This window comes from Gobio gobio (assembly GCF_949357685.1).
Source record: "Gobio gobio genome assembly, chromosome: 9".
In the NCBI taxonomy this organism is placed as follows: domain Eukaryota; kingdom Metazoa; phylum Chordata; class Actinopteri; order Cypriniformes; family Gobionidae; genus Gobio; species Gobio gobio.
The window spans coordinates 16,472,335-16,483,135 of NC_137115.1; the positions used below are offsets into that span (position 1 = coordinate 16,472,335).

Genomic DNA, 10,801 nt, shown 5'->3' on the forward strand with positions numbered 1-10,801 from the left:
GTTCCTCGATGCCCCCATATCCCAGGCCGGCCTCTTCGGCGGGGCGGTTGAGGACTTTGCCCAACAGTTCTCAATCGCCCAGAAGCAGACTGAGGCTATCAAGCACGTACTGCCCCGGCGGCCAGCTGCTGCCTCCACCCCGCCGCCGGCACAGTCAACTCAGTCTGCTCCACGCCGAGGACGCCCTCCTAAGGCTCCCGCCCCTCCCACCCGGTCCAAGCAGCAGCCTTCACCCGGGCCGGGTCGCGGAGGAAGCCGTAGGAAGGCGTCCAAGTCCCCTCAGGCCGCCCCGCGCCCCGCTAAACGCCAGGCCAAGCGGCGCTCCTGAGACGGACGGCTCAGGGATGGGAAATTCTTTCGAGGAGATGGTAGCAGGACCACTCCTTCCCCCGGTGGAGGGCCGGGGGAGAATCCTTTGTTCAGCTGCTGGCCCCCGGGTCAGCAGCACCCTATGTTGGTCAAAGAAAGAATTAACACTCCCATCCCTGAGCCCACAGAGTCCGGTGATGACGGTGCGCGCCACCCACGGGTCCCGCCACTCGCATCCCACTCTGTCGCCAGCCTCCTGGCAGAGCAGACCCCAGTGGAACGCTGGTCCTTCCCTGGTCTCCTCTGTCAGGACGCAGCTGTCAACCGTGCCCCCGCACCGGGACGCCCCACAGCCTCCCATGTCCGGGCCGGTGACGCTGCATCGCTGCAAGCCCACACCGGGTACGTCTGTACACCGTATGACCCCGCTGGTGCAGTTTCTGGATGTCTGGCTTCAGCTTCCAGGGCTGTCCCGCTGGGTCGAGCGGACCGTCAGGCGCGGCTACGCGATTCAGTTCGCACAGGTTCCTCCCTGCTTCCGGGGAGTCCGTTCCACCATGATCGGGGCCAACGCCCCCGTCATGCGAGCGGAGATTGCCACCCTACTGGCGAAGGGTGCGATCGAACCTGTCCCTCCAGCCGAGATGAATTGCGGGTTTTACAGCCCGTACTTCATTGTACCCAAAAAGACCGGTGGGCTACGGCCAATCCTGGACCTGCGCGTCTTGAACCGTTGCCTTCACTGGTTTCCGTTCAAGATGTTGACAGCGAAACGCCTTTTCGAATGCGTTCGTCCACACGATTGGTTTGCAGCGATCGACCTGAAGGACGCCTACTTCCATGTCTCCATTTTGCCTCGACACAGACCGTTCCTACGGTTTGCTTTCGAGGGGCGGGCATATCAGTACGCAGTTCTACCATTCGGGCTATCTCTGTCCCCTCGCGTCTTTACGAAGATTGCCGAGGCAGCCCTTGCGCCCCTTCGGCAGCACGGGGTCCGCATCCTGAACTACCTCGACGACTGGCTCATACTGGGTCCCTCTCGAGAGCAGGTTTGCGGACACAGAGATCTGGTGCTCCATCACCTAGTCTACACGACGTCTCTACGCGTTGAAGTGGAACCTCTTTGTCACATGGTGCTCTTCCCGCCAAGAAGACCCCTGGAAATGCCCGATCGGGTCCGTGCTATCGTTTCTCCAGGAGGGGGTGGAGCGAAGGCTGTCTCCCTCCACCCTGAAAGTGTACGTGGCCGCAATATCTGCCTACCACGATCTCCTGGGAGACAAAAAGGTAAGTCAGCACGACCTGATCATCAGGTTCCTGAGGGGGGCGAGGAGACTGAATCCTCCTCGCTCTCCTCTCGTTCCCTCTTGGGACCTCTCAGTAGTCCTAAGTGCTCTGCAGAGGCCTCCCTTTGAGCCTTTGCGGTCGGCCGAGATTAAGTTCTTGTCTATGAAGACGGCTCTGCTGACCGCATTGGCCTCGCTTAAGAGGGTCGGGGACCTGCAAGCATTTTTGGTTGACGAAGCGTGCCTTGAGTTCGGGCCGGCTAACTCTCACGTGATCCTGAGACCCCGGCCCGGATATGTGCCCAAGGTTCCTACCACTCCGTTCCGAGATCAGGTGGTGAACCTGCAAGCGCTGCCTTTGGAGGAGGCAGACCCAGCCTTGGCATTGCTCTGTCCAGTACGCGCTCTCCGCGCCTACGTAGACATGACGCAGTGTTTCAGGACCTCAGACCAGCTCTTTGTCTGTTATGGTGGAGAGCGGAAGGGAAGCGCTCTCTCAAAGCAGAGGCTGTCTCACTGGATAGTGGACACCATTGTTTTGGCATACCAGCAGCAAGGCCGACCATGTCCCCTTGGTGTGAGGGCACACTCCACCCGGAGTGTGGCCTCCTCTTGGGCTCTAGCGCATGGCGCCTCGCTAACAGACATCTGCAGAGCTGCAGGCTGGGCGACACCCAACACATTCGCCAGATTCTACAATCTCCGAGTGGAGCCAGTGTCCGACTATGTACTCGCCCCTACGGGTGGCCGGTAATGGGCCAGGCTCAGGTGTCTTCGCTTGCTCGCCATTCCACTCCCATGACTGGATACGTGCGATATTTTCCTCAGGTGAGCTCCCCGAGAGCCCTGAGCTCCTCCAGCACTGTCGACGCCGACATCAGTTCAGTCTGCCCTTTCGAGCCCAGACCCTCATGTCCGGCCAGGTGCTCCGTGTGCATGGTTCCCCTCCGGCGACCCCCACACGAGTATTCCCACCGTAAGCCTCCTCATTGAGCAGGTGTCTTTCCCTTGGCAAGTCCCTGCCACCCCTAGGGTTAAAAATCCACCTTCGGCTGGTACCCTAGAGATCTTCCATATGCAACCCTCAGCGGGTCATATGTGTATTCTCTAAGTCCTCCCTACGGTAGGCATCTTGGCATTCCCTCACTGGGATATGCTTCCCAGTGTACCTTGGTAATCCTGTGTTAAGTGGGAGTCCTAGGGCCTTAAGTGGCGGGATCTCACACTTACGCAGGGCACTGGATGACAGCTGAGTGGCGTTGTTGAATAGGATCCCCCATTCGTTAGTCACTAACGTACGTCGTAGTGACTGAACGAAAGGGAACGTCTCGGTTACGTATGTAACCCTCGTTCCCTGAGGAGGGAACGGAGACGTACGTTTCCTTAGCCACGTCAGCTGTGCTGCCTGGAACGCGAGGAGTTCAGTCTTGGCTCCTGCAGCAGTAACATAATGCGATGTTCGCAGCGTTCTTCCTTATATACCCACGAGGTGGGGCGGAGTTACGCATGCAAATTCCGCATGCCCATGGCATTGGCACTGCCATTGGGCGCTGTTGAACACGATGAAGATGATTGGCTTCTAAGCGAAACCCCCATTCGTTAGTCACTAACGTACGTCTCCGTTCCCTCCTCAGGGAACGAGGGTTACATACGTAACCGAGACGTTATTAACAGTGTTAACACAAAGCCTTTGTTGTATGCGTGTGTAAAATCAAGGAATGTCTGAAATCTCATTTATTACCATTCAGCTATTGTATAGATTTGTGTATTTGTACAAATCTTCTTTGTTAAAAACTTCTTTATTTGGTCAAAACCCATATCACTTATTATGCACTTATTATTTTACTTAATATAAAGAACCATTTGTGACCCTGGAAAAACTTTAAATTTCTCCAAACGAAGTCCTTAGCAATGCATATTGCTACTTATAATAATTTTTGGTTTATTTACGGTAGGACATTTACAAAATATCTTTATGAAACATGATCTTTACTTAATATCCTAATGATTTTTGGCATAAAAGAAAAATCAATATGTTTGACCCATACAATGTATTGTTGGCTATTACCACAAATATACCTGTGCGACTTATGACTGGTTTTGTGGTCCAGGGTCACATTTGTGTAATGGAAAGGTTTCATGGATGTTGAAGGTTCTTAATAAAAAACATTGATGCCAATAAAGAACCTTTATTTTAAGAGTGTAGTTATGCATATATTTAAAGTTAAGGAAGTTTTAAAAGTTTAAAATCCTGGACCATTGATAATCTGACCATTAAGGATACCTTAGATTGTGAACCTTGTTGATGAGAGTTGGGCTGTTAGTTTTTAAATGATCCGACTTGGCTGATGATAAAACATGAAAACATTAGAAACTTACATTGAAGGAGGGATCGGACCCATATCTAAAGAAGAATATCATAGATTTCTGGGTGGGCTATTTTTACATCAAATAACAAGCAATCATTAATATGTGACACATTGCTAAGGTGTTCCCACAGAACACCTTAGCAATGTTTTAGCATCAGGGGCACCATTACAGGGGGTGCAGAGTATGCCAGGCATATGGGCCCAGGACGCTAGGGGCCCTCAAATCACAACTTTAGAGTATTTTATTTATTATTTTTGTGATTTTTTTTCTTACATTCACAAAAACATTGACTAATGTATCCAGGTTGCCTACAATATCGTAGTAAAATAAAATTAAAATATGTGAATTATAGAAAGTAGGTAAGAAGTGAACGTGAGCACACTCCCTCGTTACTTCAAAATAGAGCGCATGACAATAACAGCACAAAAAACAACACAATGGATGGAAAGAAGCACCTGTCAGGAGCACAAAAGCGAAAGTGTAAAAAAGGTAGGAATGAAGACGTTAAAATTATGAACGTTTCCCTTATGAATTGGGTACTTAAAAATCAGAATAAACTAAATAGTGGAGATGATTGTAGTGACAAATAGGGAAAGATTTGAGATGCAAATTGTTACGGCCTCTGTGCGGACCCTAGCAGCGAAACAGGACAGCAGATTAGCAATAAACAAGCAACAATCTGCAGAGACAAAACAGTACGAAAGGACAGTATTCAAGTCATAGGCAACCGCGATGACGACCCCCAGAGAGACAGGACTACAGTTTAGTGAGAGTAAGGCCGCAACATTTCACTTTGATGGCGCCAATACACAAGCTACAACTGTCGGTGAGAGTGAAGCAGGACAGGCCGCCAGTAGACCGAGCACGCCCAGTGTCACTGATGATAGCGTGGAACACCTAAGTGAAGCAGACAATGTAAATGTCGATGTGCTGCTCGATCATGATCCAGATCCCTCAAACTGGCATTTTCTACAATGGACCAAGACCAATAGTGCATCTGGCATCAATGTACGATCCACACCCTTTGATGAAATGTTAGAAAAATGGGCAAGCATGAAAACAATAAACGTTCAAATTTAATTGTGTGTTACCTTTATGTCTGAAAAGTTTAGGACAAGAAGCTCTTAACTTTATTGGCTACTTAATTTTGCTTCTCTTTTTTATTTTTATAATAAGACTGCAGATTTAAAACCGCTATTCCGTTTGTATTTAAGCGTTTTGCGGTGTTCAGTGTAATGATGATTCAATAATAAAAAAACAATGAATGTAAAATAATGAGGATTGTCTGTTTAGACTACGATGGATGGAAGCTATATATATATATAGTCAAACTGAAACTAAAATTAAACCTTAAAAAAAATATTCTTTACTTGAAATAAAATAAACGTTAGGCTACTTAAAATATTTCAATGTTATTTCAAATAATATAAATGTTAAAAATAAATTATTTAAATTTCTTATTAAATGTCAAAAGAAAAAATAACATTCATGTGGAAGAAGGGGGCCCAAAATTCTGTCTTGCATACCCTCTTTAAACTCTTAATGGCGCCCCTGGCCATGATTATGGCACAGGCAAACACTACTCATATTTCCTTCAGAATATGTAAAAAAAAAAGTGAATCTGATTATGCTTAATTTTAGCATGTATTTAATATTAAATGTACCCTAAAATCTCTTCCTTTTTTGTCCCTCAGGAAACCCTATGACAGCAGTGTACGCCATCCCAGCCACTCGTCCAGGATGCACAGGATATTTCATCTCCACTCCACCCTCCTCCTATCACAGCCCATCCTGGATGTCTTACCCCCCTGAACCCGAGGATGTGCCTCCTCAGTGGGCCGAATCTGTAAGAATGCATTTATCATATTTATGTATTGGTTATTAGTTGTCCAATTCTGCTTCACAAACTGTGTTGCATCCCAAGACCCCAGTGTTACAGTGCATGCATCCCTAATAGTATTTATATAGAGTAAACCTCACGGACTGCAACCAAGAGAAGCAGAACTGGTCTGTCACATGTGCCTCTATACATTGTTCTCTATACATTTGGGGGACATTCTGTCTGATCATGTGACCTGCCCTTGGGCGCAAGGCTCCTCTTTTTGGATTGTCCTTCTTATCCCTGTTTGTGTGTGCCTGCATTCACACAGTGTCTTTTTGCAGAACCAGTGTCATTTAGAAACCATTTGCTGAACTGAATTTATCGCTGACGTTGAGTGGAAACAACAAATTCCCGGGGTAGTTGAGCACATTTCTTCAAATGAACACTTTTCTTTTTCTTTCTTTCCTCTGTCACGAACAGGGTTGTGTGCCATTCAGAATCAAATTGACTTCGATATAAAAAATAACTGATTCCTGATCTGAAACAAAGTATCAAATAAGAGGCAGAATTTAAGGAAGTAGAATTAAAAAGAAATGAAATTCAATGAAATTCATATAACCTATAGATATCTGTATTCATATTCTGATACGAACACAGCTATATCTATATCTGATATGATGTATTCAGATATTCTGCTTTTATACAACTGTTATTTTCCTATAACTTTTTCTTAGAACTTAAAAAGAATTCACGTTATTAAAAAGAATGTTCTTAACTTTCGCATTGGCGGAATTTTACGGCTTTCTGTGTTTTCACTGTTATATGGTTGGGGCCTAGGGGGCACGATTACGCATATTCCAAAAGAGGACAGAATACAGACAAAAAAGGAGCAGAAACAAATGATCAAAGTATTGCTTATGCACCTTGCAGTCTTTGAAAAAAACACTAGAAAAAAACACTTTGAACAGTTTTTGTTCAAAAAGCTAGAATAAAACAGTTTTTACTTGTTGTTTAAAAGCAGAGGCTCTGTTCTTTCTTTTGATATATTGCATGTTTATATATTCATACAACAAAATATTCTGGGGGCCATTACATTTTTGTGAAAATTACGAAAAACGCTGGAGGTGGCTGGTAAATTAATAAAAAAAACAGTAACACTTTACAATAAGGTTCATTAGTTAAAGGGTTAGTTCACCCAAAAATGAAATTTCTTCCATTAATGACTCACCCCAATGTTGGTCCACACCCGTAAGACCTCCGTTCATCCTCGGAACACAGTTTAAGATATTTTAGATTTAGTCCGAGGGCTTTCAGTCCTTTGAATGTAAGTATATGCACACTTTGCTGTCCACGTCCAGAAAGGTAATGAAAACATCATCAAAGTAGTCCATATGTGACATCATTTGGTTAGTTAGACTCTTTTGAAGTGTCGACAATACATTTTGGTCGAAAAATAATCTGCTATCGCACCAGATAACACGTCACAGCGTCTTACGTCAGCAGCGTCACTGTGGCGTCGTGAACGTGGATTCAAACAAAACCGGAAGAGAAGACAATGCTTAATAAAGTCTTAGTTTTTGTTATTTTTGGACCAAAATGTATTGTCGACGTTTCAAAAGAGTCTAACTAACCAAATGATGTCACATATGGACTACTTTGATGATGTTTTCATTACCTTTCTGGACGTGGACAGCAAAGTGTGCATACACTTACATTCAAAGGACTGAAAGCCCTCGGACTAAATCTAAAATATCTTAAACTGTGTTCTGAGGATGAACGGAGGTCTTACGGGTGTGGAACAACATTGGGATGAGTCATTAATGGAAGAAATTTAATTTTTGGGTGAACTAACCCTTTAACATTAACTAATAATGAACTGCACTTATAAACCAGAAATTCATATATTTTTTATATTATAAAATAATTTTCAGTTTTTTAAGATTTGCACTTGAGAACATGCTTTCAAACTTCTTGGAAATGATCTTAATAATTAGCTGGGTTAGGTTTAATTATGAAACCTGATATGGACACTAAACGGATGGTTTACCCTATAATCTTACATTTAAATAACCTGAACTAATGAAGATTGTTGTGGACTAATGAACTTCCTCTGTTTTTGTGACTGTTGAATTTCTTTAAATGGCATTTCAGTAATTTCCTCTTCCTGTAGGGTGTTCAATTAAATTCAAATTAACACTCGAGCGTTGAACGGAGTGAATTCTATAATTCTGAATTATGCCCAACCCTGGTGACAATGTGACCCTTGTTCAGAGTGTTTATGATTTCATAACTCATAGTTTAATGAAAATGATCAAATCACACAATTCAAACTTGTTTGAATGGAGTGTCACTACTTATTATTATATTAGTATATCCTTAAGCTTTTTGTTTTCCTTATCGTGAGTGTATTCCTTGTGCATTTGTCTATTGGTTCCCTTTTTAAGTGTAGAGTTTGGTCAGCTGCAGCAAAGATCAAGACTCAATAGAAATAACAATACACCCTTGCTGACATGGTTTTAGCACAGGCCTTGTTGAATGTTATCTGTTTTCTATTTCAGATGCCCTTACCAGGCTATGCAGAGGCCTTTCCTCACCCTCACTATCCTCAGGGCAGCCCTCTCCTGTGGCACCACCGCCAGGCCATTCAGGGTGGTCCAGATCATCCGCCCTCTTCCTCCATCGCAATGTCCCAGCAGAGTCTAACAGAGCCCGGAGATATGATCAGCAGCATCCCTCTCAGCAGCCTTTCCACTTCAACCTTGGTCAAAGCCATCCGCGATGAGGTGGCCAAACTGGCCAAGAAACAAGCAGACATATTTGAGTTCCAGGTGTAGAACCTTCCAGTGGATTCATGGACCAGCTGTATTGATACATTTATAACATCTGTAAAGATTAGACTTCTGATTTCAATATTTCACTGGCTGCTTGTTTTCCTTCAATGAAATGCCTGTCTGTTTTTAATACAGGTTTTGTGTGGTTCTCGTTGTCATTGTATTATAACATTAATATGTAATTAGTTTTTCTTTATTGTAGAATAGCATTAATATGTAATTTTATTTGATCAGACAATATGAAAATTCTCAACGTTTTCCCATTTTAGTTGTTAGGTTTAATTATGAAACCTGATATGGGAATTAAACAAATGGAAAGATGGCAATTCATTGACATAAAACTTGAATATCAAACAATTCACAAGTGATTTTTTTAAAAATCAAGTTATAATAAAATATTGGGCCTACAGTTCTGCAGCATGTCAAAAATCTAAACTAGGCCAACTGAAGGTGATGCGCTGCATTGGACACTTCCAATGTAGACACCTTTGTGAGGATCTTAGTCAGGGCAAAGCCCATATTTAACTTTAGGCATGAAGAGACAAAAATACAGTCTGTTCAAAATATGCTGATCAAAGTACTGAAAATACTGTGCACAAAAAACTTCAGAAAACATATTTTGCAAAATTTTGACGAAGACAAGGAACTTTTAACTACATCCGATACTACTGAGTGGTTTGTGCAACTGTGCCTGATCAGACAGGGGCCAGCAGGACCTCCTGAGGACCCGCTCAAAACCAGTAGCAGCACCCCTGACCCTCAGTCTCATTTTCATTCCATTTTCATTGGCGTCTACCCTGAGTAAGGCCCATGGCAACAATCGTTTTTACTTTAAATAGCTTAATCTATTTACATAATCAACAAATGGAATGTGTTACGCTTTTTTTTTGTCAAAGGTGCTATTGTGGGTGAAAGTGAAATATGAAAGAGCTTTATGTTTTTTAAATTTTTTATTTAACTCATTGTTCGTTGGACATAAGGGCTTTCTTTATTGTAAAACACTGCATTTTAAGTAGACAAGTGTTATATTCATATGCTAACACAATTTATCTATTTCCTTTAAAGCAATTTTTATCAGTTTATGAGATTAAATTCCACATAAAGTAATTCATTTGACTCCAACTCTGACATGCACTTTACTCGTGTCTTTTCTGCATACATGTTTAAAAACAATACCCAGAATTTTTATGATAATCACTGTAACATCTCAAGAACAATCCAGTATTTTCATTGCCAAGATGGGTCTGAACTAGCCCACATAATCTTCCCAAATAAAACTATAAGCAATTAACTATTCATTAGCTTGAGCATGCTGTATGTACCCTGACGTGGCTAAAGAAAACAAAGTGTGTTTTTGTGCATTTATTGTATGTAAATTTAGTTTTATATGACATACTGTGCCCACAGCTGTATGCTATACTGTATGTGTGCCCTGAAGTGGCAACAGCAATGCATTATACTTGTATTACCTACACTTAATAAGTATGTTTTTTTTAACCTATAATCCCAACATTCTCTTCTGTCTTCAACTAACAACATTTAAATGTTTAAAATGTGGTCCATTTTGTTACATACAAAAACAAAACAAAAATGTTTTCTGTTAAATATCAGTTTGAATAACTTCGATTATTTTCACATTGAATTTAGTTTTCTCCCACCCCATATTTGTTCGGAGGCAGCTTCAATAAGCTTCTTAATAGACAGTTTACTTACATTCTTAAATGTTGTTTAAATCATAATATAAACAGTGAACATTTTTGATAGAATCACAGTAACATCTGGTGGTCACACAAATCCTGTGCAAATTTCACTATTGTCAAAGTAACTTTTTTTAAACTATTTGTTAATTTAAGTATAGTGAAACCAATATTATGATGTTAATCCTGATTTGGAACCACATATCTAATAAAGCACTATTAATAAGTGTGTTTGAGCCACTTTGGTTGATGAGACATTTTGCAATAAAAGATAACAGAATGAAAACAATTCTTGTTTATTTAATTCTTTAAACTTGTTCAGTTTTATTTTGTTCCCAGCATCTGTTTCTTTGGTTCAGACTTCTGCAGAAAAAGAAGAACATATATCTAATCAACTGTAAATGTGATATGTGGCCTAAACTAAGATCAATCATGTTAAGGCATTTTAAATTCATAGCGCTGTTGCAAGGTTAAGTTTAAAAA

At 42.4% G+C, this 10,801-nt stretch overlaps 1 protein-coding gene across 1 annotated transcript in view; it reads left to right on the forward strand.

The window, feature by feature from the left end:
* kiaa1549lb (KIAA1549-like b) overlaps positions 1-10,600 on the forward strand; it is a 98,274-nt gene extending 87,674 nt beyond the window's left edge. The window contains exons 20-21 of the mRNA XM_079826080.1: positions 5,663-5,814; positions 8,349-10,600. Of these exons, the coding sequence (XP_079682206.1) occupies positions 5,663-5,814; positions 8,349-8,624 (428 nt within the window). The 3' untranslated portion in view covers positions 8,625-10,600. The remainder of the gene's footprint in view (positions 1-5,662; positions 5,815-8,348) is intronic.
* The last annotated feature ends 201 nt before the right edge of the window (positions 10,601-10,801 follow it).